The sequence below is a fragment of the Fusarium verticillioides genome, chromosome 3 (genome assembly GCF_000149555.1).
Source record: "Fusarium verticillioides 7600 chromosome 3, whole genome shotgun sequence".
Taxonomy (NCBI): Eukaryota; Fungi; Ascomycota; class Sordariomycetes; order Hypocreales; family Nectriaceae; genus Fusarium; species Fusarium verticillioides.
In genome coordinates this window covers 3,865,759-3,892,897 of record NC_031677.1, presented here as the reverse complement: position 1 = coordinate 3,892,897, position 27,139 = coordinate 3,865,759, and the positions used below count along the sequence as shown (strand labels likewise).

Below are 27,139 nucleotides of genomic sequence, written 5' to 3'. Positions count from 1 at the left end.
CACGATGCCCTTGCTCCCCCGCCCCCCCTAGGAACCTCTTTTTCCTTTTCTTCCCCGCATCCCAGAGAAAACTAACCCCGACCCCAGCGATCGTCTGCGTCCGAAGAACCACCGCGGAGTGTCGGGCCTAGACGCCGTATCCATTTGATTCCAAGCCGTGATCATATTTGTATTCTTGGCGAAATAGCAAGAGTTTTATTATTCCGTAGCTGTCTACGAGGGTGATGGGTGCCCTGCTGGCTTCGTGAATCGGCGCTTTTCCTTGGATCAGGAAGATGTGATAGGTATGCTACGTTGTAAGTCAAAGGCACAGCAGCACAAGCTTGGGTGGTATGCAGACGCACGTTGTTCTAAACGGTCAAATCATTATTAAGTAGCTTTCTGTGGTAGCTTACTGCCTTTCTAGGCAAGTATGTAAGCTCCCTCTATGCGATTTCATCCTTTCAAGGATCATCATGATACCCCCTAGCCCATTACATGAATCAATGCCATCATTGACTCCATAGAATACACTTTTTCCCTCCCCGGGCCGTCATACCGCCAACGTCTCTAAGCGTCGTGGTACTCGGTCTAATTATTCTGAAGTCAAGCTAAGAAACCCCATTCATAAATCAGTAGATACCAGGGATGATTCGGTATCGAACAATCTTGCGGTACTCCTCCCAGTCCTTGCCGTACTTGCGGTGGCACTTGTCATCGTCACGTCTCTCGCGGTGAACGAGGAGGATAGCAAAGTACAGGATGTAGAAGTAGGTGATGAGCATGCCCCATCCCTTAGCTTCGCCCTGGATAACCTCTCGACCGTCTCGCATAACCCACGCGCCCTCGGCATGAGTCCCGGCGCTGAGGATCTGGTAGCCGGCGAGACCGGTAGGGAGACAATAGGGCCACGACTGGATCCAATCGCCCAGGTAGTTGATGTGACGGGCGATTCCCCACCAGCCTGTCGTGAGAAGTTTGCTGCCCTTCTGGGTCTGGATGTACTTGAGGTGAGAGATTCTGGGGTCGTCGGGGTTGGTTCGGAAGCGGTTCTTCTCGTTGTTGGCTGAGCGGAAGATGTAGAAGCCAAGGCCGATGAGACCCAACATACCGGCTAGGCCGAGAGGGCCGAGGGAGACAGGGTGAACGGAGAGATATCGGGTCTGCAGCGAGTAGACATATGGAACCCAGACAATATCGCCAAAGGCCAACATCATACCGAAGCCGTCGGTGGTGATATCCATGGTCGTCAAGATCGCAGGCTCATTCCACCAAGAGTCGAAGACATACAGGGCCTGAACAGCCGTGATGAGGATAGAGCTATCGGTCACGAAGCCATAGTTGCGATACTGCTGGGCGCACCACGAGCAGTTCATAATAATCCAGCCCATCATTCCAGGTCGAAGCTCAAGAAACTCCTTAATGTCAACCTCGCCGATGAGAGGGATCGAAATACGGGGGTTCAGTTCACGACCGATGAACCAATCGTATAGCATGTTTCCAGAGTGGCCTCCAGCAGCAAGCTCGCGGTTCTCCTTATTTCCGGGCTTGACGCTAAAGCTTCGAACGTAGACAAAGGTGGACACAAGGTAGGAGTAGATGATGTTGGCGGAAAGGATCTGAATGAAGTTCTCCGACATGAAGGTCCAGACCGGAAACTCGGCACCCTGAGCAGCGGTTCCAGCGGCAAGGACGGCCAGGGTGAAGGTGCTAGAGTACAAAGCTGCGAAACATGTTAGAAACGTCTTCCCTCTCATCACTCCCAGGTTTTCACGAACTGTTAAATCGGTACTTGAGTTTTCCTCCAGAGCGCAACTCGGTGCCCTCAACTTCAACCGCGGGCAGAACACGGTAGAGGATCAGCGAAAGGACGTTGTACCCAATCACAGCGGCGGTTCCCTTCCAGCTGACCAGGCCAGCGACGCCATTGCTGGGCCATCCGACTTCGTGTTTCAAGGCATCGAGCGATAGGGCCTTGGGGTGAAGCAGAGATGGCGCGGGGCAGCCTGAGATGTCGTTGCAGACGAAGTTGAAGACGTATACGAGGATGGGGAGGAAGAACGAGATGACAAAGGCGCCAGGACTGAGAATTTTGTTAGAGCTGTGATTTGAAGAGTGAGGCTAAGGAGATGTCTTTAAACTTACGGGCCGAAGAACTCGTAGCCGTGTTGCTCCTCTGAAGCCGGCTGTTTATTTTTGCCAGCCATGTTTGAGGTTTTGACGAGCTCAGATCAGGGGCTCAAGTGTTTTGTTAAGCACGGGAACTTGAGGATATCTACTCAAGCAACGAGGCCTCTTGTTCTAACGAAACAAGATCAACTCTTTGCAAGAAGATACAGAAAGTCAAGGCGATTCTACGGGAGTCGTGACGAAATTACACAGAATTAGCTTAATCTAATCAACGCGTAGTGTATTCTTTTTCGGGACCCGCTGGTCCCCCCTGTCGTATTCGCGTATTCGGGAATGGCAGTTGTGTCAGGTCAATTGACGAATTAGAGCTTGGATATGTTGGAGGTCGTTTCACTAACACGACGGAAGTCGGCAATAGATTTGTTCGGCAATAAATATCTGACTGAAGTATTGAAATAGAGTTCTTATCTCTTACTTGAGAACGGTATACGCAACTCGTCATCTTGTGACTTTTGACAAAAGTACACACTGTCTTATTGTGTCCAAAGAAATCGGTACATCTTCAAGCTTCAATGCATGAAAGTCCATGATGCTGCCGGACAAATACTTGTCCCGATATTGGAGAGTGTCCTCTCACAAAGGGGCCAATCACTAGCCACACATACCGCCACAGATCTCAAGCCCCATGTGTGTGCGTGTCTTGTAATTCTCCGGCCAAGGGGTGTAGAGTCCTCGGGGGTGCAAGAAAACACTGAACCTTGATATAAGGTGTTGAAATTAACTCAGCAAAAAGTCCCCTAAGCTTAGGCTAAATTTACCTAAATATTTTTATCGCTTAGGGTTAAGGTCTTTAAGTTTTCTTTCCTCCCCTAAAGAGCCTGGCAGGCACGGAAGGCAAGGGCGGGTTTTACTATTTGTGGAAAAGACAGTTTGAGGTTTTGGGGATGCAACAGGAGCCCAGGCCCCAGCGGACCACAACGCGTAATCAGGGAGATTCACATACATCATCTCCATCTCCATATCGCCAAAAACCCTCGCGAACTCGGCCCTGAAACTATATTGTTTGTGTCTTCTCTGTGAAGTTATTCCGCTAACTCACCTCCACTGTCCCTTTATTATCTGCCCCTTTCTTGGTGACCATTGTTTTTGATGATAGGCTCTATCGCAATCATATAGCTCCGATCAACCAGACAGTAGATCTGTCCCGACGTCCGTTCCATTCTATTCAATTCGTATCGGCTTCAATCCTCCATCGATCCGACATTCTTATACGGTTTCGAATCGATAGCCATCGAGTCCGTCACGATGCGCCTCCAAGCATTGCCCTTCGCTTTATCGTTACTCGGTTCCGCGAACGCCCAAGTCGCAGAGCAGCCAACAACCACGATCCAAGTCCCACAATGTACAGCGACTTCACATACCGGCATGGGCGGCTTCTTCGATCTACGGCCAGACATGGCTGTCGTGCCCGATGAGAACACAAAGAAGTACGCCGTGACCAAGGACTACTTCTCAAAGGGCTATGACTACGGCAAGAACTTCACATTAAACATCTGCGGTCCTGTCGTGGAGTCAGTCACAAACGTCGTTGGTGTCGAGCCGCCTCTGTGGCAGAACGTGAGCGCTTATTACATGGTGGGAGGCGAGGTCTTCTCGATAGGGTTGGTTTGAACATGCACAACTTGGTGCACTGCGCCGGAAGGAATGCGCCAGCTAACACAGAGTCAGTTTCGAGTCAATGGACTTACAGAGCCGTGGTCGCAAGTTGGTACTCCAATACACAGGGGGCTCTCCCTGCGGCGCCGACGTCAACAAGACAATGCCTATCTACGAACGATCCGCCCAGCGCGACACGCCTCTCGAGGATGAAGAGGACGTGACGGCTTACACGCCCGTTCCGGAACCCGAGGAGCCCACTGAGGAGGAACCCAAGCCCAAGGACAAGCGAAGACGCAAGTCGACGACCATTTCGTTCCACTGCGACAGAGACCCAACCACGACCTCTGCCAGCGTCTCCTTTGTGGGCACGGACCCAGACGAGTGCGCCTATTTCTTCGAGGTCCGATCCTCTCACGCATGCGCCCACGCAGAGCCGCACAAGCCCGGTAGCGTCGGACCCGGCAGCATCTTCGGTCTCATCGTGGTGATCGCGGTGCTGGTGTACTTCCTCGGCGGCATCTTCTACAACCGAACGGTGACCCATGCGCGCGGCTGGCGACAACTCCCCAACTACAGCTTATGGGCGGGAATCTGGAGCTTCATCTGCGTGCGTCGTCCCCTCCCCGGCTCCAAGCCCGAGCGATACTCTCCCTGAGTTTTATTTCTTTTTTTGTTTTTCGTTTTTTGTTTTGTTGCTCCCCGTTATCATTTTGTTTTCATATATAAAAGAACCCGGGGGCTGACAGGTGAGGTTTTCTCTTTTGGTTTTATAGGAACTTTGTTTTTGCTGCTTCACGGCTTGTCTGAGACGACTCAACGTTCGACGTGGCTACCAACAAGTACACTCGAGTCCGAGTCGGAGAGAGCAGGATAGAGATGCCGAGAACCGGTTGATTGACCAACTAGACGAGGAGTGGGAAGATTGAGTGTAGAGAAGGAAGATCATAGATGCATGGTGTTCTCTTTGTCATTTGGTGTTGTTGCCTTGGGGCCTGGATTGGGCTCGCATATTTAGAATGGACATGATCGGAGTTTTAGGGGCACGATAATGGTCACGCGTTGTGCTGGGCTTGAGATTGTTTGGTACTTAAAGAAACATGTCAAAGCTGATCAATTCCTTCATATGTCTCTCTTGTGTGATTTATGTATGTGATGTGTCTTGGTGACTGCCGTCAGTCTTCATTGTGCAAATGGCTACCCTGCACCATTACACAAACCTCTCAGCCGAGTCTTATCAGTGCCTCAAGCCATCCACAGTGTCGGGTACCTTGGAAGAGACAATTCCCCAATTAGGAGCATGTACTCCGTGCTCCTTCAAAGTATGGACTGTCAATGCAAAGTTTTGCAGTAGGCTAATGATGTTCGCATGTTTGCTTCTCAAGCTGCGAACTAAAACTAAGCAGCCACACACACGCTGTAGAGCACCTATCATATCCCTCCAACAAACCTAAAAGTCACCTTAAGACACAGGTTCAAGCTAAAGACTTTTTTTAAAGACGGTGTGAGCGGTACGGCCCATGCCTAGACGTTGCTAACCAAGGACATTCTACTCTCTTCCCGTTTCTGGAGCCAAAGTTGCAAGAAAACGCCATGCAGGAAATAGGGAGGCAGACCAAAGCCACCTTCATGTAGCTGACGCCATTTGCGGGCAAAACGTGTGGGTTTGGACAAACATGCAGTTGCCCAATTGTCGTTGACGAGATACATAAAAGGAGATTTGAGGGGGCAACAAAATGGTTCGTGGGTTGGTTAGTTCAGGGGCCCATGTGTTGAGAGGACGTTTGTAGCGACTGCAGAGGAGAGACGGGATGAAGCCATCGCCAACGCCAATTCGCGGTCCATCAACACCATTACAACGTGGTTTGAACGAGCAGGATACCCACGTACCTACAACTACAGCAGTAACAAATGGTCCCCGCTGAAAACGAGGCTGGCTAATGCAATGAAACATTGATCGGATCTCAGATCAACACGAGGTAGATCTTCAAAAGCCCACCAAACGGGGAAACGAACCGGAAGCGCCGTTCGTACCAATGGCCATGACCATGACCATGACATGGCATGACGCTCGCTCGCTTCATGCATAATACATATCGAATATGACCTGTTATCGGAGATATTAAAAAGTAAAATCTCAAATCTCAACTTTTATCCATCGACCCGGCCCCCGGGTGTCGGTTAGATCCTGATATGCACGCAAGACAAAAACGGGCTGAGAATGCAAGACAATCCAAGTCCAGCTAGCCACTTGCTCAGAAAAGAAGACACCCCTGCAAGCCTTGTTTCCTCCCAACGGCTCTGGCACTTTTCTCTCACAACGGTCGTTGTCTCGGCCCCTGGAACCGAAAGCCGGCAACAATGTGTACAGAGATGTTTTGATGGGGATGCACAGCAGGTATTATATGCGATGCATTGCGGAATAATACACGCGTTCTTGATCAAGTGATTACACGTAATGTATGTATGTACCTCCCAGCAAAAAGTACGAGAAACAGGGTTCCATGTAATTGACGAATTGTCTGTCTGCGGAAAGGATTCCACCTCCGCAAAAAGAAACGTGAGTGACAGACAGCATTTGCCGAGAATCCTCCTTGCATATGGGACCCTCCTTTCGCATTGTTTCCCCGAGAAAAGAAGAACAAGAAAAGAAGAAGCCAGAAGTATCAAGGAAAATCCAGCTTTACTCCTTTCAGTCGAACCGGCGTCAGCGTGCGATAGCCTTCCCGTGACGTTCTCACCAATGCATGTCTATCGTGCCGTGTGTGGAGACGTAAGAAGTCCTCGGGTGCCTCATGCAAGGTATGTATATATGTATATGTATGTATGTAGCTGGTTCGTGCAGCATGGCGGCCTCGAGATAGCCGATGAGATAAGGCAAACTAAGGGGATCTTCGAACTTGGTCTTGAGGCTTCGGTCGGGAGTATGTTATATTGTTATGGCGACATAGTTTCGTCATTGCCGTGGCGTTCATCTCCTGAGAAGGAAACTATATCTTCTGCAAACAAGAATCTGTAACCCGTCAGCCCGTTGAGTTCTCCTCCAATCTCGTCTCCGTCGAGTCTTCCCGAAGCCGACATTACATTACCAAGTTTGATCATCATCTCTAGTCGCCCGTTTTCTCCTTATGATCGTCGTACTTCCCAAAATCGATATCTGCATCTGGTCTGTTCGCTGTAGTTCCCGAACATCCAAGCTCAAGCCAGGTATGAAGTTGCGTCTCGTCACATGGCTTGAGCCACACACACACGCATGCCAATGACTACCAACACGCCCTCCCGCCATCCCCCCCACGACCGTTTTCTGTCTCACTTCTCTTCCTGACACTCCTCTACTACACCGCCGATCCTTGACGCCTCCCACGCGGGTTTCCACGCGGCTACATGACAAATGCCGTGAAACCACACAAGTCTGGATAGCTGGTATGCAGTTCCGTCCTGACGAGGAAAAGCGGCCTTTGGTAGTTTCGAAAAGAAGAAACGTTTCTTTTCCCCTCTATCTCAAACGATGAGAACTTTTTTCAAGGCGGAGGAAAATGAAATGAGAGTGAGGAGGAGGAGACAGCTGACGGGAGCGGAAAACGGGTTTCGAAGGTGGTGGTTTGTTCATTCGTTTGCTTGAGCAGAGCTCAACGGGGGTGCCCTCCACAAAGAAATTAGCAGATGCATACTATGATGAGAGAAGATACTAATGAAGACGTAAAGATTGCGAGGACTTTGCATAGCGGAATATGATTCCCGGTGGTCTGGATGCTCAAGTGTTATGCTGGGTACCGCAAGTCGCAGAGTGACTGACTTGTTTGATTTTCACTTGCGAAATCGACCGGACAGGCTGCCTGCAGGTACGCGTGCGGATAGTACGAAGCAGGATAAAGAGCTAATAAGGTCGTTGATGGTGGAATGATGCTTCTCTTGCGAAGTGTCTGCATTGGTGTTCCGATACAAGATGAAGCTGCTGCGTCTGCGTATGCTTTGAGAGCCATCCAAATTCGGTTTGGGTGGGGAAGGTTGGTGTTTTCTGGTTCCTGGATTGCGGCGTGAGCACTAACCTATTCCATAAACCACTAAAGACGTTACATCGAGCCTAGTCACTACAGATCTAGGTACGGAGGTTTGTTTGTCTTGGTGATCTTTGCCTTTGGTGTTTCTGGGCTTTGTACTACTTTGTTACTGTACTACCACGGAGTTGAGCTGGCGGTATTCTGATATCTTGACATCTCTCCCAAGACGTCTTTTACTTAATCACCGCCATTCCGGATAGCTTGCAAGTGTCACTACCTCCGTCTTCTGCAATACCTGCGATTTACCCTTTGTGCTGGTGACAAGTCAATTATGCAGTGATAGATTACATCCATAGTGTCAAGAGGCACCTCGCCGTACGATACTGTAATCTGACACTCCTCACAGCCTGACAGTTGTACCTTCGACCATTATCCCGGCATCTCCACCTAAGTTACGGCCATGAGACGTCCATGGTATATCAAGATTTACAAGATTCTACTATGCAACATGCAGCATATCAAGCAACAGATCACATCTCACATCACATCCAGTACCCATAAACCGCCACATCTCCTCTCTCCCCTCTCCCAGTCTCTCTCCTCCCCTTGACATCACGACAACTACAAACACTGCAAAGTCCCGCTCCCACAAGCGGGTCGACGTACCCGGGCTACCTACCCCTGTCCCCGCCTGCAGACGTCACTAGCTCCAAGATCCCACTAGGGTCCAGATCTGAGCTGCAGCTCAACACACCCCTGCCAGCGATGTATGTATGTATATATGTATGCACAGGACCGCAGTGCCTGACCTACAAGGTACTTCGGGGGGCAGTGAAGCTCCCCGTGCGGAGGCAAGTTCGCAGGTCTAGGTGCACGTACTCTTCCCTTTTGGGTCTTCTACATCCTCCAGTGTCGTTAGGTCAGGGGGGGGGCTTTGTGATACTGTTCTTACCTTGGTGCTGCTGAGCTTGTGCACTGCTCTGCTTGTCTATATCAGAAGCTCATTTCCCTCCTTTGACTTTCGAGAATCCATCAAGTCTGCTCCTGCATCGATATCCCATTGTCCACTGCTTCCCTTCTCGCTTCTACTATTGTCCCTTGACCCCGTGCACTGCTGCCTTGGCCTCTTCTACTATTGTCGTCCATCTTCTCAGTCCCTCATTGGTCCTGTCATCATAATTCGCACCTGTCTGGGGCCACTAGCAACGCAGAGTGGCTGGTGACTCCACTGAGAGCTATTGCCTGTGACGATAGCAGCAATACATTACGTCTGAATCCCTATTGAGCACTTGCAGAGCAATAGGAACAATGGAAACGGTCAAATTCGAGGACGAGGGCCCTCTGGCTCCTCTATTTAATGCCACAACTTGGCCTGGCCTCTACTCTTCTTTCCTTCCTCTTCATCACTTCACATCTCAGTCTCAGTCTCAGTCTCTGCCTCTGTGCCAACAACCTTTTTTTTCTTTCGAGCCTTGTCACTGCGCTTCCAGCTTCACCTCGAGTCAAACTAGTAGCCTTGGCTACTCAGGTATTCTTCTTCCCCTTGCTCCATCTTGCCTTGGCATCGCATGTGCTGACTTGGACAAGATAACTTCACACACAACTTCCTCCCGAGTCCACCGCCATCAAGTCTCTCTAGTGATTATAGCTGCCCAGGTATGATTCCTCTTTTCCATCCTGCAGGTCTTTGCAGTCCTGATCTAACTTGAACAAGACTGCTTTTTACACCACCCTCCCCCGAATCTGCCTCCGCCCATCCTCTCCACCCCCAACATCTACCGCAGTCTCTACCAAGGTATGTCTAGTCTTTCATCTCACTTCACTCCAATTGACCTTTTGCTGACTTGCCAAAGACCAGCCCGCTCCCATCAAAGCGGAGCCGTTACCATTTTATACACACAACTACCTCTCGCGTCTGCCACCTTCAAGCCTCCCTTCAAACAGCAGCTGTGCTTGCTGCTCCTCCTGTATGTTTTATTCCCTTTATTTGACCTGTATCTTCAGTGCTCAGGACTAACCTTGCACAGATTCTTCCGACAGCACCCAGTTGCCATCACCTCCCCTCTCCTCCACCCCCGGCCACCACCAAGAGACAATGTCTTCCTCTCCTGTCTCGTCCAGCCGAAAGTCTCCTGCTGCAGGTGCGGCCCAGAAGTCTCCTGCTGCTGAAGTGGGAGGCTCGCTGGGCGGCCTCAGCAGAGTCTTGCCGGCCCAGGCCCGGGCACAGAAGATCCTCGAGGTGCTCGCCGAGTATGAGATCACCTCCCCCGCCCTCATCCAGAGACTCATGCCGCTGCCCGTCAGCCGAGAGGAGAAGCGAGCCTTCGTGCGGCTCCTCCGCCTCCACGACGTCTCGTACGCCGACATCAAGAACCTCGGGGAGCTCAGCACCTCCCTCAGCACCCTCCGCGGCTGGGACCGCATGAAGAAGCCCGCCGCCGATCGTCCTCGCACCCCGCGCTGGACCACCAGAGACGTAAGTTGCCCCCTCCTTCTACCTCATGCAAGACATTGGACTAACACGGTTTCAACAGGTTTTTATCATGAAGCAGTCCGTGACCAGGGTCCTCGGGATGATGGACATTGGGTCCCCCGGCTTCTGGCGTCGCGTGGAGGAGGAGATGGTCAGGGGCGGGGCCTCCCATCCCTTCTCGGCCCAGGCCATCGCGGCCAAGTACGACGGCCGAAGTCGGGGTGACATCGCCCGGCTGAAGGCCAGCACCAGGGCCCAGTAAACAGTTTTTTTTAGTTTCCTGGCGGCGGTTTAATGAAGAATAATGGCCCTGTAATGGTGTGGGACCAGTTCCCGACAACAAACGTCTTTAGTGATTTGCTATGCCTCATCTGATATCTCGATGTGACTTGTTAGCACAGAATGCCTTGAACTGTGACTCAACATCCTGGAGGGCTGAACTAGATATCATTGAGGAGTTTTACTAACAAGTCTTGCCCAAACTGTAGTCAATTGGTAAGTCGAACGCTATCGGGCGCATGCTTCACCCGGATGGAGGCAGCATGGAAGCATGGTTATCGCGAGAAACACGGGATAACAAAAACTGGGCTGTGAATCAAAGCATGGATGGAGAAGCAGTTTTACTTGAATGCTCTAGATTAAGAGTGAAGTGTTTAAATAGTTTGTGTTTGTCGCTCTTTGTCCACCAAGCAAGTCCGAATGATATCTTCCTCCATAGTATCACTATCGTTCTCCTCAGCCTCGTCCTCTTGTTCTCCGTAATCGTCCTCATCCCTGACAGTCTGTCCCTCCACTTGTTCTTCGTAATCGTCCTCATCCCGACAACCTGTCAACCCTCGACCTTCTCACCACTTTCTGGGCCCGCCCAATCGAAAGGGCTCCATCATTGGATTTTCGTTGAGCGTCTTGATGGAGTCCTTTGCCTTGCTCTTCATAACGCAGGCTCACTTCATCGCTATCAACCGACAGAGGGAGACTCATGTCCGACGGGTGGGAATCGAGATCTCCTTATAGCCCGTTGTGTAATACCCTGGCGGGGACCGAGGTTCGCAAAGGCGATGAAGACGACGCAAGTCCAAACTTTTTGTTGATGTTGCGTTGGACGCGTCGCCATCTTGTTGATGTTTAGGCGGACGTTGGCGACGCGCGCATACTCGGCGTACTTGGGAGGTAGGGTATCTCGTTCGTTTCGCAGTAGTGCATCCAGAAGGGAGCCCATTTGGCCCTGAGAGTCAGATGAACCCAGCATCGTTGACGGCGCAGTCCTGAGCACCATCCAAACTACCATGCGCAGTGAGGTGATCTCGGCATGTAGCTTATGATCACCACACGGAACTTAGTTGTTTCGATGATGTTCAGGATCGCACCCCCAACGATGCTGGATTGATCTGAATCTCAGGACGAAATGAAACTCCATCAGATGATGCCACGTCGTCCCTCTGCGTTCAGATGTTAGTTAACTGATTGACAATGAGAAGCAGAAAATACTTACATCACTGCCGATTTAGGGGGGCACCGAATATATCGTCTTGGAGGTCCAAGTTGTACTTGAGGGCGATTGCAGCATGCTTGAAAGGTTTGGACATGCCAGCATCCCGAATGGCAGCGTACTTGCGCTGCTTCTTGATGCAAAGGCCTCCTGGCTAGGCCTGAAACCTGAGCAACGGGAGGTAACCTCTCGCCGCGGACACTGGAATGGTAGAAGCGGCGTGCTGCGTCCTCCTTTTGACCTTGAGGCCCTCTTTGCTCTCAAAGTAGTATCACCTGACGGTAGTATGCATCGACTCCAAGATCTGGTTGGAGATTTCGAGAGTGGTTCGCACTTGTCTGTTGGACAGAGTTTTGTTCCTCCCCATTACCTCTTGATGTCCGACGGGGAGGGTTGCAGGGACTGGAGGTCGAAGGGGCTCCGTCTTTGACTTGTTGTTGAACCATGTTGACGGAGTCCCCTCCAGTATTGCTGTTCTCATTTTGACCAGTCCTCCGCTCCTTGTGCCTCCCTCCCCGTCACTGACGTCCCCCCCAACCCAATTGAATGTAGGGAGCTTGAAGGGTCGCCGTCATGAAAGGGCTCTGTCTTTGGCGTTTTGTATTTTTCGAATGGGTTGACAGAGCCCCTTCAGTAATGCCGGTGTTGTCGTTTGGGCGGCTTCCCCTCCTTGCTCCCTCCCCCTAATCACCTCCATCTCCACCAACTCATCAACCCCCCAAGCTTTGCAAGAGCTGTGGGGGGGCCACACAGATGGAAGGGTTCCGTCCAAGACCCGTTGACGGTAGGAGGAGATATGGCGGTTAGGTAGTGGACGGGTACCCTTCCATAGTATCGCTATCGTTCTCCTCTGTGGCCTCCCTCTAGCTCTTCACAGTCATCCCCACAATTGACCAGTACCTGATCTTGCAGACTTCCACCGCGTGCTGTTTAACCAGCCCCCCAAGAGGCAGCTCCTGGGTTTCTTCATCCCCAAGGAGACCGCCCCCGGGATTGGTCGTCCCTAGAAGAGATTTGCTGGGGAGCTGGTTGTGGAGGCTGGTTAGTGGGCTGGTTTGTCTTGGTCGAATTTGATGTCGGCTCCCGTGCGCTGGTGCACCAGGTTCTGTGTGGTGATTATAAGCTCTCAGCCACAGGCCTCAACTGCAAATAACACATCTAGCTCACATCCCAGATTTGTTGGGGAGCAGACATCCCAGAAAGCTGGGTCATGAAAGCGTTGTCCTCGAGGGTGACAAGGAAGTCATGCAGTTCCGCAAGGCGAATGCCAAGCTCCTCGGCAGCCTTTCCACTGCGTGTCCCTCTGTACAACTTTGCAGGCTCCAGGCCCGGTCGGTCTTCGATCTTCTTCTTAGCAGGCGATTCTTCCACTGTCGTCAGGGTCGATTCTGTGGGAGTCCGAAAGTCGGGAGTGATCAGTCCAGTCAGGCATGTCCGCTCGAAGCGCTACCAGAGCTCGTGGGGCCTCCGATGGGTTCCATGTTGCTGCCGGTGCGTCGGCTCTCGCGTTCTCCGCCGTATCGGCCACCGCCACAATGATGTGTAGGTGCAATCCGGGCTTGCCTGGACCGCCAGCAGATGGGCTCTGTGGATGACTGGCCCGAATGGAAAGGCTTCTCTTCTTCGGAGGACCTTTTGAGAAGTGCTGTTTTGAGTAGGGATAGCTGACAGCCGAAGCTGACAGCGCACACCTTAACCCGTGAGGATTTGTAGGCTGCGGGCTTGTAGAAAACTACAAGCGAAGTGTTCCGCCAATATCCAATGTGGTTGGCACTCCGATATCTTGTAGGACGTTGCGTAGCGTCTCGGGATCTTTCTTGAGAGCTTCCCACTCCAACTCGTTCTTGACCAGTGCTGTACCGGCAAGAAGGGTGCCGTTGAGAGAGACGGTACCAAGTATATCACCGTCCTGGCTTTGGAGCTTGACGCCCTCTGCCAGGCGGGGGCAGACAACAAGTGTGTCTTTGGTCATGGCCATGTTGTAACTGATTCTTGTGGGACCCTCAGCGGGTGCTTCTTCAGTGTGGAGGGGGTCTTTGGTGTAGAGAGCAACGGCCCGACAGGCTTTGCGGTAGAGTCGGAGATAAGTTGAGTGCAAGTCTGCTCCAGACATGCCAAGCTTGATGTCTTCGGCAAATGTAGCAAACGGAGCGATCTTGGCTTTGAGTTGATCAGCGAGGACAGACCAAGGAGTGTCAGCCTCGAAGCCATCTTTCATTCTGGAGATGGGGAGGAGTTGGATGTGACGATGAGGTTGGCTTGCACCGGAGTGGTCACCGCAGTTGAAAAAGGCAAAGAGGCCATCACCGCCGCCGAGTGTGCCATCGCGGTGGCCTTGCTCTGCTTGGGTTCTTCTGGCAGTTTCATATGCCTCAATACAGGCGAGTGTGGCCTCGAGGTCAGACTCTTCGAGGACATGAGTTTGGGCTTTGAACTCTGTCGTGGCAAGAATGAAGTGCTCGGGAACAACAGCAAACTTGTTCAGCACGAGATAGTGGGAGGGCCCAAGATCTGTGACCTTGAGAGCGGGAGATGGGTTCTCAAAAGGGTCAAAGGGCTTTTGGGGTTTGGTGAGGTCCTTTGACGGCGCCTTTGGTTTGTTTGCCAAAGAGGGCGAGAAGCGGAGTTGGAACTGGTTTTCGTGTTAGCAGTGATTCTCTGGGGTTACGATGCTCATTCATCTCGTGAGCAAAGATAGGATGACACTTACGGGGATGGAATCAACATTGAGGATGGCGACTTGAGTGGGGAAATAATGCAAATCACCCTCGGAGCGAGCCTTTGTGAATGTGGATTTGACAAGCTCAGGGAGGTTTGAGGGAGCTTTGATACGAGGCATGGCTGAAGACGTAGTGAAGTTGGAGAAGATGGAGAAGATGTGTGAAGGTGTGTGAGGAGAGGAGGAGGAGGAGAAAATAATGAGTGAGTGAAATGGGTGGAAGGGAAGCTCCCAAAACCTGGAAGTCGAGCTACCCATGTCTTGGTGAGATCCGTGGGGTGAGCTCGGCAAGTTAGGGCTCACTCTGGTTGGTCCAAGAGTGTGTGCCTTGCCCCTCTCCCCCTGTCGTGGTCCCATAATTCTGTGTGAGCTCCCTGTAGCGTCCCGTCATCCTCCTTAGACATCCACCCCCAACCCCAAAGTCACTTTCGGCATGGCTTCTTTTTTCAATGCACATTCATGAATAGGTGCACTTTTTCGTTTGATTTTCATTCCTTGTGTCTGAATCTTCATATCTTCAAAACCGCATCAGAAAAGACCGAGTTCCCGCCTCTCTCTGGCCGGATGAGACACTCCTGATTTCCCCTAGCAACGCGTTGTCTATGAGCAAGTTACTGCCTAGCTTCTTCTATCATCTTCCCACACCTTCCTTCCATTTGAAGCTCCCACAAAACTGAGGAGTGCGAGTATCGGAGATGAAATTCCCCCTCCCCCTCATCTCCTCTCCTCTTCCTTCCTCTCTTCCTCCACCTCTCGCTTCTCCCTCTTCATGCGTTAGGCAATCCCTTCTCCAGATACAATGAAGTACCAGAACCAAACGCGTCTTGATGACTTCTCTTTACCTTCATAGCCGATCTCACCACTCTCATGCCTTGAAGCACGCTGCCTTTCACATCTACCCCCTCCCTTCGTCCCCTGCGTATATCAAGCGCTCGACCAGAAAGCTACTATTCACAAAACACCATCTTCTCCCACTAGAGACACATCAAACGTCAACTCCACCACACTCTCATACATAGCGGCCATGTGAGCCCCCCACGTAAGTACAAATCTCATATTCGTCGTTACCTCCCAATCCTACAAACAGTTGACAACAAACTCGACATCACTGCGCGTCTTTGTCTTCCAAACTAACAAGCATCATAGAAACAAACAAACTCTTGCAAGAATATTCCTTTTGCACTAGAGCCACCAATACCTCCACTCATGTCACGAGCAAAAGACTCGCTTTGACCAACGAAACCTCTCTTCATTTCCTCATCTTCCTTGCCCCTGCCACAGGCTCCCATCCCACGTACTTTGCCTTAAAGGTTGATAGCACATCGCTCAACTTGGCGAATTTTATTGCCCATTTCTTCCAAACACAAAGCACGATGAGAAGCATATGGCTCCATCAACAAAGAATCCTCGCAAGAGTGTCGGAAGTTACCCCCTTCTTATCAGAGCTGAACTTGCAGCCTTCACCTTTCTACAAACAAACAAACTATCTTTCCCCAAGTCACTTCCGTTACTTCAGTCGGTAAATCCTTGACCAGCAAAGCACATCGCACCATGCCATAACGCTCCCTTACCTCACCCTGGAGGCCCAGTTCGATGCACCTCACCTTATCAAACAACACTTGTCATTCTCCACGCGAAGCAAGAGGTAATTACATCCCGCGGCCCTTTGACTATCACACAGAAGCTGACAGATAATTGGTCCAGACGCAGAACCACCCCGCAGATAATATCACAGCGGTGACCTTCCTCCCCCCCTCTCCCCACGTCATACTTGACGGTGGGTGACCCTCAGACCCGGACCTGGGACTGTGCCCTCCTTGCGTTGCCATCATTTGCTGCACGCAGGAGGTGAACCTCAACCCCCCGCGCTTTACCTGCGTCGGGTGATAGCTACCACTCGCCGATTATGTGCACATAATCGTCTTAAGGTATTACGGCGACCGAGAAGTGGTTCATCTTCAAGGTGGCCCGATCGGGGCGTCAAATGCAAGATTGGGACCACAACCCCCCCGCGCATCACTTGCGTCGGGTGACAGCTCCCACTCGTCGGGAAGCGATGTTGGACGTCGTTGAGCAGGAGGCTTGCCAGTTTCGAGTCTCAGCTCGACTTCACGTCAGAGGAACTCATAAGCCAAGGCGAGGCTTATGCAGACTTTATCTAACTAAAGGAGGCAAAGGGGCGCAGAGAGTCGGAGAGGGAGCCGAAGAAGACTGCAAGTCGGCGGAACGAGCCAAAGTCTTTCAGAGTGGTCGAGAAGTATGAGGACTTCTCTAGCTCCGGACAAACCGATTTCAGGGTGAGAGACTGAGGCCTTTATTGATCGCAACAGCTGCATGTTACCAGGTGTTGGAGAGCCCATTCACATAATCACGGACAGGGAAACGTCCAAGACCATGGACGCCTTCGTGGAATGTGTTACCATGGACCGGGCTGCGTAAACACAGGCATCCCCAGTACGCTGTCAAGCCGGAGCGTGCAGTTTCGTGGAGGTCGACGACTAAGCACCCCTGCTTTCTGTTGACATCTTCCACAATCTTCTACCTCCGCTCCTTTCCCTCTTCATCACTATTTGTCGTCATAACCATGTCTCCCCCAACATTTGACGGCGATGCGATGCGCTGTGCTGAGACCATGGTGTGTGATGTGGAAGAGCCAATGCATATATTCATGGATAAGGTGACGTCCAAGACCATGGACACGGTTAGACCCCGCCAGTCAACCAAGGCAGTGCACCGTGGCAAGAACCAGTTTCGCAGCAGGATGATCCTGTCGACCTCACCTCCCGAAGTGCGCGTGATGCAAGCATCAGCTTTCAGGTCTATCAACTCAAAATAACACTCTCAACAACGCCCACCGTGGACTTTCAGGGAATTTCGGATCAAAGTATCTTGCTAGTGGTATCGGAAGGGAAAACATCATTACACTCACGCAAGTAGCTGAACTCAATCAATCATATAAACTTTTGACTTGTCCATATTTTTGAACACCATGTTTGCCCAAGTGAAGTCTTGATGGTTCAACGGCGAGTCTGACCTTGCAGTCGGGGGCCTCGTTTGCGAAGATAGCCTAACACAGAATCAACATAATGAACCTCTCTGAGTAGTTAAAGCCACTTCTTCACATGCAATCCTTCCAAGGCACGATCAATCAAGTTTCTTTCTCTATAATCGCCCTTCAGTTCAGTTCAGCCAGCATTCTACGCCTGATGCTCGTCATCTGCAAGACGCCGAGCCAACCCCTCATTTCCACCATAATGAGTTTAGTAGTGTAGGTAGCAAATGAATCAAGAATTTGCAAATAATCAAGAATGAAACTCCATGCCGTCTATCATACATCTCAAGCATACGCCCTTGCCCGCAACTACCAATCCCATTTGCTTCAAACCATGCCTTCAGCCATTGAATCTGACAAAGCTACCTTCTAAACTGTCTTCTTGTCCTCCTCCACAGGTCTGAGCATGGCAGGCATGGACCACTTTCCTTCGTAGAAGCTCACAGTGCCCACCTCTCTAAAGCCCATCTTTTCGTAGAGGGGTCGTCCTGACACACTGGACTCGAGCGTCGCTGGGACTCCCTCCTCTTCACAGCGGTCAAGACCCCACTGCACAAGACGCTTTCCGATGCCGGTTCTTTGGCATTTAGGTGAGGTGGCTAGGAGGCCAAGACGCCAGCGTTCATCGGGGTAGAACTTGTAGGCTTGCTCTGCAGCTGCTCCTGCTGCGATGCAGGCGTCTAGTGCAATACCGGGACCTGCTTGTCGAAGGGAGAAGCTATAGAACATGGTCCACGCAGCTTCAAGTCTGGCAATTCCTATTGGCAAATGGTTATAAATACTCCCATTCTTAGGGATCCGATGCTGACTCACGCTTGTTCCAGTTATCTCCCTGCCAGCTCCGAGCGAGATCACTCTTTCCACAACGACACCAAACTGCACAGGCAACAAATTCGCCTTGCTCCCCATTCTCTCCCTGACGAATAGCAGCGAGAAGCACAGAGCCTTTCCTCCCGTACTCCTCGACGAGGGTCGTGCGCCACATGCTTCGAGCTGCTTCGGGATGTTCATGGCGTCCAGGGACCATGGCGCAGAATAGGTCGTCTTCCATGAATGCATCGCAAATAAAGTCCACAAGCTCTTCGAGTTGCTCACGAAAGCTTATTCGAACAATCCTAAGAGCCGCTTTGTTGGGTTCCATTGTCGAAGATATTTGGTTTTGAAGTTGGGAAGTGATATGTGATGGCACTCAACACAGCAATTGTGGGCTATTGATATAGTTTTAGGGAATGTGCAATTAATGCCATGTTTTTAATGTCATTGTTTGTAGCGTAAAAAGCGCAATTTCTGATGAGTTGTTGTCGTGTCAGTAAAAGTGTTTAATGCGTGGTTGATGCCTTGTTGCCTTCGTATTCCAGATCTTGGCGCTTTCCGCGGCTTCCACGGATGCGACACCCCTGTCTCTGCCTCTGTCTCTGCCTCAGTCTCGCTGAGGCCTCTCCACTTACTGATTCTCCAACACCACATTTGTTCTTTATTCAATCACCAAACAGAAGCAAACATTGAACCTATTGATCAACCATTGGATCAAATTACAGTGTCCGATACCTGGCGACGCTGAAAGAATCTGAAATTTTCGACATTTTGCTGACTCTACACTAATAACCAAGTTTGAGGTGACTGTCTCCGGGCAGTGACAAGATTTGATATTATGGAAAATCCCTTTGAACTTTACGGCGTGGAATATACTGTGACTATCGGTGGCTGTTTCGAAGACAAATAAGACCAACTCGCCACTCCAATGGACTAGAATTGCAGATGAGAAGTGAAGGACACAAGTTGGGCGAACGCAATGCTATTTTCGTCTCCTTTCCGAGAAACTAAGTTAACCCGTATGGTCGAAACAGGTGAACTGGGACTTCTACCATTGCCGTCTCTGTGGCCGGATGTTGAAACATACAAAGGCTATGCCAACTTATCAGAGCCCTGATATTGCGTATCGTGGTGCTAGAACTTTCAACTCCTTCCAAGGCGGGAGATTGCTCAAGCAACTCATGTTAGATCTTGGTTCTGGATGGAAAGTCTGATCCCCAGTTGTACCTGAAATTTACTACAGCTAGTCATCCTACACTACCTTACCTTAGGTAGGTAGTGCAGCAAGTGTTGCCCATATGTCGCCCATATTACCTTCTGTATATACCAACTACCACCAGCTGCCGGAAGAATGGCAGGCAAGTGTAAGACCACAAGTCTTCAATCTTAGTTTCCACCCCAAAACACCCAATTCTGTCACCTCACCAACATACATTCCACCATGCAGACCTATGCGGATGCAATCGTTCAGGCCTTGTCCACCTTTGGTTGTGACAAAGCCTTCGGCGTCTTTGGGGCCAATATCCATCACATTTGGAAAGCCCTACATTCTCGAACTATCACAGTTTACCAGTTTCGCCATGAATCCGGGGCGGCATTTGCCGCAGCAGAGTATTCTATACAGACCGGCAAATTCGCCATTGTTTTCGTAACGAGCGGGCCAGGAATCACGAATGCCATCACTGGACTCCGTTGTGCTCGTCAAGATGGAGCCCGCATTGTCTTTATTGCAGGGTTGACGAGTGAGGAGACCGATCGAACAGGTCGTCGCCCTGTCCAGGAGACTTTTCCAATGGATGTGGAGGGGCTGACTGGAACAACGGTCCATAGTGCACTCAGCCACCGGGTGATCATCAGAGACGAATTGGATGTAGAGCGACTACTAAAAACCTTGATTCGGGTCAAACGTGATCCTCTCGGGGGGGTCTTGGGGGTTTTCTTGACTGGCGCGAGAAGCAAAGCCCTCATACCACCTCTGCAACTACGTCCGCAATTCGAACCTTTGACATCCCCCTCTTTATCCAAGGAAGCCCTTGTTATCTGCCAGGAGGTTGCTGAGAGGTTTAAAAACAAGAGCTGTCTACTTTGGATCGGTTACGGTTGCCGTGGTGCCTCCGCTCTTGTCCGACAGCTTGCGGAACGATACGCTCTTCCGGTTATCGCTACGCCCCGTGCAAAGGGGATTTTCCCAGAGAACCATTTTTTGTATCAAGGTACAACTGGTTTAGGGGAATCGGCGAATCACATTATGAGAACCGAGGGGCCGAAAGGGGTCCTTCTTCTTGGATCTAAGGCAGCTGAGCTTAGTTCCATGTTTATTCAGGAGAAATGGGCCAATACGGATTGCTACTGTGTTGGCTTGGAAACTTCCGAGGTCAAACGAAACATGCCCAAGAGTTCGAAAATCATTGAAGCTGAAATCAGTCTCTTTCTTAAAGCCGTGTTGGAGGTAAAATATACGGCGGGAAAAATTCCGTATCCGCACAATCGAAATACCATTATCCAACCGGTTCCAGCTGCATCTAAAGGACGGATCCACCCAGTAACAGTCATGTCTGTTGTTCAAAGTTTCGCCGTCAATGCATGCGGATGTTCGATCATCTCTGATGCCGCAAACCTCTACTGGACAGCACATTACCTGAAATTCTCCAAACATGGGCTCTACCGATCAAACCTGGATTCCTCTCCCATGGGCCACGCTGTCTGCGGTGTTGTCGGCATGGGCCTTGGGGACAAACACGCGGTGGCCATTGTTAGTGATGCAGCAATGCTGATGCAGTCAGAGGTCGGTACTGCTGTTCTATATGGATCGAAGGCTATCTGGTTAGTCATGAGTGGAAGCCGGTATGGTATGTTTGATCAAGTGCCCCAAATGTGGGGTGATGTTCCGCCTTCATTTTGCATTCCTCATACAGATTTTGAGCTATTGGCACTGGCGGTTGGATGTGACGGATGTACAGTTATGGACGAGGAGGGGCTGCGAAAAGCTCTTACGGGAGCATTGGCGAGAGATGGACCTACTGTCATCAATGTTATCGTAGATTCTCCGCGCCTGGCACCATCCAAAGCTTGAGGAGCGTAGCTGGCCAGTGATTTCCCTGGGTAGCGCAGATAGCCAATGCAACTATATTCACAAAGCTCGCCATTAAAAACACCATCTTCTCGGAAAAGGTGCAGATCAAAGGCTTAATTCGAAAGGCAGACGCTTATGTTTTTGTATGACCAGATAGTAGATAGATAAGCACATATTTAACTGGGTCTGTATATGTCTTTGAGTTTAATGTTAATATTTGTATTATTAAGACTCATAGGTTTTTATACACAGGAGTGGAAGAAATGTTATCAGCATGGTGAGCTCAGCAACGCCACGCTAAATACACTGACAAAACCAGTGGTCAGGTTTGATAAGGCAGCATTTTTTAGACATGCAAAGACGGTTAATGCTGCTTGGCTTAGCAATCTCAATTTATTGCGCAAAGAGAGCGTGTCAGCATTATCATGATACGGGAGAACAGGGTACATGGCATCTGTGATCCCTGACGATGATCAACCCAAAAAGCTGTCACTTTCTCGGATTGGTTCCGCCCCTAAGCCATTTCTGGTTCTACAGCACGGCTTCGTCCCTGTCGTAATTCCCGTGAGGTCCGGAAAGCCCTAAATGGCTGTTCACGGTCCAAACTGAGCTTATGCAGCAGTGCGGCAATGCAGGCCTGACAGCAGAGATTGAGGCCTGCGCTTCGTCATTTTACAGCATGATATGTTAAGTATGAGCTACAATCCGAGCTGAACAAACTCTACAACCCCCTTTTTTGATAGGACGGGGTGAGCGGGGCCACGCAATATCAGAAATCGATAGCTTGGCCTGCTTTTAAATGACGCTTCTTCATTGAGTCATGATTGGCATCCTTCTTTGGGCACCTGCAGATCGCCAATCAGATGTTGGGCTCCAAGCTCCCTTTCAGCTGTCTTTGTTCGTATGAGCTGTATACACGCATGTTCAATCACCGGTCAGATCACTTACCTGCAGGGAGGGTGGGCAGTTTGTCGCTTTATTGAGACAAGCCTTCACATACTGCTGCGTAGTGCGCTTTTCTTACTCCTGGCTCGATCAGAGGGGACTCTGTGCCGTGTGCTCAAACTAAACGTCAACCGCGGGTAATTCCCTTCGGTCTGAAAAGTCAAAACTCTCTGGACCTCGGTCGACCAACTGTATTCATTGGGAGACGCTTGATACCGGTTCTTTGTCATTCCTACCGTGGGCCAACAACATGGGCAGTCCTTGGTTTACGCGCTCGGATGAGCATAATCAAAACAACCATCATAAACAAAACGTCTCAAATAACATGACAGAGGTGGGCATGGCTGCGGAGACTAAAGATATCTACCGGAAAAGCAGTTGGGACCCTTGGCAGGAGTGGACGGACGAGGAAATCGGAGTCGATGGAAGATCATCTCAAGCTTCAGCCAAATACGCGCTCATTGTCCGTCGCGAGAAGGAACATGGTGAAATTGATGAGTCAGTTCTCTCCCTGCATTCTATCACAGTGCAGAGTCCACTGCTCAAAAAGATTCTCGGTCCGGTTTTCAAGGGTTACAAGGGTATCAACACCAACCTCAAGAAGCTCGAATTCCATGCGCCTTTTCGAGAGTTTTTCTATAGATGGGAGGAATTTAATCAAGCAGACCCAAGGAAAGATTCAACCGAAGCCTCTGAGGAGTGTTTGCATTACAAGCTTCTGGCAGATATCATTCATGCCGAGATCAAGCCGCGTATCGAACAAGCCACGGATCTTCTCGATAATGGCGTTATATCGTTTGATTATGTGTGGACACTTTTTGAGCCTGACGTCGAAGTCTACACTAAGATCGAAGGTCGTGATAGGCTGTTCAAGTTGCTCACTGGTAATTATTCCAAGACACCAGAAGGAACGGTGGCATACGTGCTCAGCGTGCGGTTTATCGACACCGATGGAGATACCTTCGGGTACACAGAAACAAGCTTGACCATATTACCTTTTGAGAACGTCATGCCAATCTTGGAGCTAGCGGTTATCCCGGCGCGTCTGTGCCCCGATTTTGATCAAGTCAGGGAACGACTCGTCCAGCGTGGTCGACTATTTGAGAGCTTGCAAGGGATCAACCACAAAATGTATTCTGGTATGTATAGTTTGTCTCACACGGCTTCAGGGGTCCCAAAGCAGCGTCATGTATGTCATAAGCTCCGTGAATTCCTTCTTCGGCCTTCTGATAATTGTGTAGGTGACAGAGGAGCGGATCATCATAGACTGCAGAACATTCTTATGGTTCAATCGTGGCACGACTGGTCTACTTCAGCCACTTGAGTCTTCGAAAAGCTTTGTGTTTCGTGGTAATGAGCTAAGCCATGATGAATCAGTCGATTCTCTCGCTCATAAACCTGTACCAACAAGACCATACGCCACAAGAGTTCTGAGCAATGGCTCAAAGACTTCAAGTATGTATTCTAACCTCAAGGTGACTTGAAGGCCTCTTGCACCAGGATCTAGGGGCTTTGCTAAGTTGATCAACATAAGCTAATCGTCTCAGAAGATCTATCCAGAAAGGGACTCTCCGAAAACCAGTATGCACTCTGTACGAACGTCGTGAAAGGATTTTGTTTGAAAACTAAAGAATGGGGTAAGTTGAACCAAGGCATATTCCCAATCCTCTCTGCTTACCTGAAGCTTAGGATTATTCGATATTGAGCTTGTCAAAGATGTGGTATGGAGCTCGACTGCCTTTGATCAACTAGTGCTGCCGCATGATTACAAACGAATTATCCAGGCATTTGTTGGTGCTCAGATGTCTGGCTTAGACAACTTTGATGATGTGATCAAAGGAAAAGGTAAGGCAAGCAAAATGAAATCATGATTGAATTTGACTGATCAAATGCAGGACGGGGAATAATCATGCTTCTGAGCGGAGAGCCAGGAACTGGGAAAACCCTTACAGCAGAATCTGGTAATTACTACGATACCCTGAAAGTTGGCTACACATTGCTAATGCTGTTTCTTCCTCTTAGTTTCCGAGATCATGCAAAGGCCACTTTACAATATGAGTGCTGCCGAATTGGGTGATGTTGCACAAGAAGTTGAGCAGAAGCTAGACTGTGCTCTCGAGCTCTCAACAAGATGGGGAGCAGTCCTCCTGCTTGACGAGTGCGATGTCTTTCTTGAATGTCGAACTACCTCGGATATCAAACGAAACAAACTCGTCTCGATTTTCCTCCGACTTCTCGAATACTTTGAGGGTGTCATGTTTCTGACGACCAACCGAGTCTCGGCCTTTGATCCGGCCTTTGAGTCTCGAATTCATCTCACTATTCACTATCCCAATCTGGATTACACGAGTAGACTACACATCTGGAAGACATTTGTGAATAGTAGCAACGATGGGAGTAGTCTTTCCAAAGATGAGCTGGACGAGCTAGCTGGTGTCGAGCTTAATGGGAGGCAGATAAAGAATGTGGTCAAGACGGCAAGACTCCTTGCAACGCATGAGAAGACTCAACTGGCTATAGGTCATATCAGCACGGTTCTGAGGATCAAGAAAGGGCTAGCAGGAGGGTCGTGGTGACTAAGCCCCAAGAGCAGAGATCGGCACGTCTTGGTTCACATCGTAGAGCGGTTCAATATCGCTATGAATAGATCCTTTGGCCGAACAATAAAGTCACAATATTAAAGTTCACAGTAGGTCACATCCAGCGCTTCGTAAAACGGCCCTTCTAAGCGCTCACCGTTCGAACCGCTTCGGGTGCTATTGGAGGACCAACATTGAGACAACCCAACACTCAGGCGACCAACACTTACACAGCCAGTTTCACCGGGTCAGGTGGGGAGGGGACAAAATGCGCCGCCTCTGAACACCAATGGAGGAGATTATTCTAGGGAGAGCGTATCGCCATCCGGATAAAACGGGACCTGTAGTTTACTAGCAAATAGGAAGTCTATGAAAAGCGACCTGTTAAGTTCTTGTCACCAACACTAAAAACGACCAACCGGAGAAGTCGTTCAGGTGAGGGCAGAACTTGTACGGCTCCGATAACAGGTTACCTGGAACAAGCTTCCATCCTCCTCGAGGGCAGAATGGTATTTATCTGAGTTATGGTTTGGATCTTTTGTTTGCTTTTGAGTCTTACTATATGACGTCTCGCCGACGCGCCTTGTCATATCTTGTTGTTTTTGGTGGAATTCTGTAGCTTTCTTTGTTAGTTCCGAGTGTTTTCAATATCGATCATCTAGTTAAAAAAAAGATATTTATCTAACGGCCTTTTGATGTAAACGAGATCAATCACAATCTACAGAACGTTCATAAAAAAAAACCAGAGAGCCAATATAATATACACAGGGATGGAATTTTAGGGTAATGGGACGAAGAGGATAATCAAGAATAGGCAGCACAGCAGATGATAGATATGTTTGTTTTCCATTTCCTCTTCATAAAGGGGGGGTTTTGGACTAGGCGGGCCTCCTGCAGTCTCCGGCTGAACTCTGACATAGATTCTATATCATACATACAATCAAACTGAACTTTCTAGGTGTGACATTAAGATACCGGCTTCTTACAATACAGAGTAACTTGGGCAGTAGCTTTACACAGAATCCTTCAAAGCCTCTTCAATCCAGAACCACAATCGCCTATCTCCAACAAATCCAGGGTTCATCTCAGACATGAGCGTCAACTTCCTCGCCACAGCCAGCCTGTCAGATTTGTCACTAGAGAAGACCTCCTTCTCTCGTTCCTTGACATCTTCATCAGGCAAGTCATCTTCTCTCAACCTAGAGAGAAGCTCCTCATTAGCCTGGGTCATCGCCCGCTGATAAAACAGCCGACCATAGTCTTTCGAGTCCGGTGTACCCTCGGCCTTGGCCTTGTAAACAAGATCGTACAATCTTTGGAACAAGAGAAGATCTTGACCAGACAGAAGACGCACTAAACGAGAAAGACACCATATCATCTCACCTCTCTCCCACATATCTCGGCTGATTTTCAGTGGACCTCGAGAAAAGCCAGCCTAATAGGCAGATGTGAGGGCTGGTGAAGTTTGCTTCGAAGGACCTGCTAGCCCTGGAGTCGCCAGTAACTCGGAGCTTGGACCTATTGTTGCAGAGCCCCAATCAATAATGCATGTGATGTTTAGGTCATCATCGACGAATATGTTTCCAGTGTGAAGGTCGGGATGTGATAAGGTGAAGCCAGTCGAATCATTCGACACCACTAGTGGCAACATTTCCTCCAGTATCTGACCTACGATGCAGTAGTCCAGTCGATTCTTGCTACCCTCTAGTTTGTCACCAACAACAACGAAATCACCCCTTCTATCCGTAGCTGCCTTGAAGCTATCCCATGATGGATAATCGGCTGGTTTTGGTAGTGGCGAGAAGAATAGGTAAGGCTTTAGTGGGAGCTCCTCTGCATGAGAGGTAAGTGCTGATATCAAAGACCGAAGGCAGGAACTTTCTTTAGCAAAGGATCCTCGTTCGACATGTGTTTCTAGGGTGTCCCTTGATTGTCAGGTGAGAACAGGTGAGAGGCATTCACCAACGGAAAAGCCACCGTTATCGTGTTCACACAGCGACCCGATCTTATCAAAGGGGATCTGTGAAAGATGAGACATGATGGTACCAAGCTGATTCATTAACCTTTCTCGGTCTGAGTCTGAAAGCGAGAGCCGTAATATAGGATGCTTGATATTGGGGGGCTGGATTGAAGACTCGGTCCAGCGATAATCTGACAAAGAACGACCAGAAGCTTTGCTCTGAAGAATATACGGTATCCCGATATCGTTTTCATGAGTGCCACTTCATTT

General features: G+C 49.9%; 11 protein-coding genes across 13 annotated transcripts; 5 read left to right on the top strand and 6 right to left on the bottom strand.

Annotated features, from left to right (window-relative positions):
* Nucleotides 1-326: 326 nt before the first annotated feature.
* On the bottom strand, nt 327-2,345 carry FVEG_05520 (Delta(14)-sterol reductase). The gene is made up of 3 exons (XM_018893758.1): nt 2,125-2,345; nt 1,758-2,062; nt 327-1,702 (listed from the first exon to the last, which is right to left on the bottom strand). Exons 1-3 carry the CDS (start codon nt 2,184-2,186, stop codon nt 612-614), a joined length of 1,458 nt encoding a protein of 485 aa, XP_018750666.1. The 5' UTR covers nt 2,187-2,345; the 3' UTR covers nt 327-611.
* A 612-nt stretch (nt 2,346-2,957) lies between these two features.
* Nucleotides 2,958-4,892, top strand: FVEG_05519 (hypothetical protein). 2 transcript variants are annotated; one of them, XM_018893756.1, is made up of 3 exons: nt 2,958-3,770; nt 3,838-4,375; nt 4,542-4,892. In XM_018893756.1, exons 1-3 carry the CDS (start codon nt 3,415-3,417, stop codon nt 4,692-4,694), a joined length of 1,047 nt encoding a protein of 348 aa, XP_018750664.1. In that variant the 5' UTR covers nt 2,958-3,414; the 3' UTR covers nt 4,695-4,892. The 2 variants fall into 2 exon arrangements, with proteins under 2 accessions (XP_018750664.1, XP_018750665.1); XM_018893757.1 differs by having other exon boundaries at nt 3,838-4,892.
* A 4,182-nt stretch (nt 4,893-9,074) lies between these two features.
* Nucleotides 9,075-10,501, top strand: FVEG_05518 (hypothetical protein; the record flags this gene model as incomplete). Its single annotated transcript, XM_018893755.1, has 5 exons — nt 9,075-9,294; nt 9,481-9,561; nt 9,625-9,733; nt 9,807-10,242; nt 10,301-10,501. 5 exons carry the CDS (start codon nt 9,075-9,077, stop codon nt 10,499-10,501), a joined length of 1,047 nt encoding a protein of 348 aa, XP_018750663.1.
* A 391-nt stretch (nt 10,502-10,892) lies between these two features.
* Nucleotides 10,893-11,488, bottom strand: FVEG_15665 (hypothetical protein; the record flags this gene model as incomplete). Its single annotated transcript, XM_018904856.1, has 2 exons — nt 10,893-11,065; nt 11,269-11,488. The coding sequence occupies 2 exons, from the start codon at nt 11,486-11,488 to the stop codon at nt 10,893-10,895; spliced, it is 393 nt and encodes a 130-aa protein (XP_018750662.1).
* Nucleotides 11,489-12,886: 1,398 nt separating this feature from the next.
* On the bottom strand, nt 12,887-13,209 carry FVEG_15664 (hypothetical protein; the record flags this gene model as incomplete). Its single annotated transcript, XM_018904855.1, has 2 exons — nt 12,887-13,116; nt 13,179-13,209. The coding sequence occupies 2 exons, from the start codon at nt 13,207-13,209 to the stop codon at nt 12,887-12,889; spliced, it is 261 nt and encodes an 86-aa protein (XP_018750661.1).
* A 251-nt stretch (nt 13,210-13,460) lies between these two features.
* Nucleotides 13,461-14,567, bottom strand: FVEG_05517 (ATP adenylyltransferase; the record flags this gene model as incomplete). The annotated part of the gene is made up of 2 exons (XM_018893754.1): nt 13,461-14,360; nt 14,439-14,567. The coding sequence occupies 2 exons, from the start codon at nt 14,565-14,567 to the stop codon at nt 13,461-13,463; spliced, it is 1,029 nt and encodes a 342-aa protein (XP_018750660.1).
* A 2,464-nt stretch (nt 14,568-17,031) lies between these two features.
* FVEG_15663 (hypothetical protein) lies at nt 17,032-17,287 on the top strand (the record flags this gene model as incomplete). Its single annotated transcript, XM_018904854.1, has 1 exon — nt 17,032-17,287. The coding sequence occupies one exon, from the start codon at nt 17,032-17,034 to the stop codon at nt 17,281-17,283; it is 252 nt and encodes an 83-aa protein (XP_018750659.1). The 3' UTR covers nt 17,284-17,287.
* Nucleotides 17,288-17,616: 329 nt separating this feature from the next.
* On the bottom strand, nt 17,617-18,768 carry FVEG_05516 (hypothetical protein). Its single transcript, XM_018893753.1, has 2 exons — nt 18,313-18,768; nt 17,617-18,257 (listed from the first exon to the last, which is right to left on the bottom strand). The coding sequence occupies exons 1-2, from the start codon at nt 18,638-18,640 to the stop codon at nt 17,869-17,871; spliced, it is 717 nt and encodes a 238-aa protein (XP_018750658.1). The 5' UTR covers nt 18,641-18,768; the 3' UTR covers nt 17,617-17,868.
* Nucleotides 18,769-19,753: 985 nt separating this feature from the next.
* FVEG_15662 (hypothetical protein) lies at nt 19,754-21,385 on the top strand (the record flags this gene model as incomplete). The annotated part of the gene is made up of 1 exon (XM_018904853.1): nt 19,754-21,385. The coding sequence occupies one exon, from the start codon at nt 19,754-19,756 to the stop codon at nt 21,383-21,385; it is 1,632 nt and encodes a 543-aa protein (XP_018750657.1).
* Nucleotides 21,386-22,190: 805 nt separating this feature from the next.
* On the top strand, nt 22,191-25,052 carry FVEG_05515 (hypothetical protein). 2 transcript variants are annotated; one of them, XM_018893752.1, is made up of 6 exons: nt 22,191-23,519; nt 23,572-23,785; nt 23,881-23,967; nt 24,020-24,175; nt 24,226-24,291; nt 24,353-25,052. In XM_018893752.1, exons 1-6 carry the CDS (start codon nt 22,581-22,583, stop codon nt 24,904-24,906), a joined length of 2,016 nt encoding a protein of 671 aa, XP_018750656.1. In that variant the 5' UTR covers nt 22,191-22,580; the 3' UTR covers nt 24,907-25,052. The 2 variants fall into 2 exon arrangements, with proteins under 2 accessions (XP_018750656.1, XP_018750655.1); XM_018893751.1 differs by having other exon boundaries at nt 23,878-23,967.
* Nucleotides 25,053-25,921: 869 nt separating this feature from the next.
* FVEG_05514 (hypothetical protein) lies at nt 25,922-26,305 on the bottom strand (the record flags this gene model as incomplete). Its single annotated transcript, XM_018893750.1, has 1 exon — nt 25,922-26,305. The coding sequence occupies one exon, from the start codon at nt 26,303-26,305 to the stop codon at nt 25,922-25,924; it is 384 nt and encodes a 127-aa protein (XP_018750654.1).
* Between the last annotated feature and the right edge of the window lie 834 nt (nt 26,306-27,139).

Bases quoted from the DNA above. Each gene is read 5' to 3' on its own strand.
- FVEG_05515 (XM_018893751.1), top strand. From the start codon at position 22,581: ATGGGCAGTCCTTGGTTTACGCGCTCGGATGAGCATAATCAAAACAAC. The intron at 23,520-23,571 runs GTATGTCATAAG...ATAATTGTGTAG, and splicing joins GGGTCCCAAAGCAGCGTCAT to GTGACAGAGGAGCGGATCAT. The intron at 24,292-24,352 runs GTAATTACTACG...TCTTCCTCTTAG, and splicing joins AACCCTTACAGCAGAATCTG to TTTCCGAGATCATGCAAAGG.
- FVEG_05520 (XM_018893758.1), bottom strand. From the start codon at position 2,186: ATGGCTGGCAAAAATAAACAGCCGGCTTCAGAGGAGCAACACGGCTAC. The intron at 2,063-2,124 runs GTAAGTTTAAAG...CAAAATTCTCAG, and splicing joins GGCTACGAGTTCTTCGGCCC to TCCTGGCGCCTTTGTCATCT. The intron at 1,703-1,757 runs GTTCGTGAAAAC...CATGTTTCGCAG, and splicing joins ACTCAAGTACCGATTTAACA to CTTTGTACTCTAGCACCTTC.
- FVEG_05516 (XM_018893753.1), bottom strand. From the start codon at position 18,640: ATGGAACCCAACAAAGCGGCTCTTAGGATTGTTCGAATAAGCTTTCGT. The intron at 18,258-18,312 runs GTGAGTCAGCAT...ATTTGCCAATAG, and splicing joins GGGAGATAACTGGAACAAGC to GAATTGCCAGACTTGAAGCT.
- FVEG_05519 (XM_018893756.1), top strand. From the start codon at position 3,415: ATGCGCCTCCAAGCATTGCCCTTCGCTTTATCGTTACTCGGTTCCGCG. The intron at 3,771-3,837 runs GTTGGTTTGAAC...ACACAGAGTCAG, and splicing joins GGCGAGGTCTTCTCGATAGG to TTTCGAGTCAATGGACTTAC. The intron at 4,376-4,541 runs GTGCGTCGTCCC...TTGGTTTTATAG, and splicing joins GAATCTGGAGCTTCATCTGC to GAACTTTGTTTTTGCTGCTT.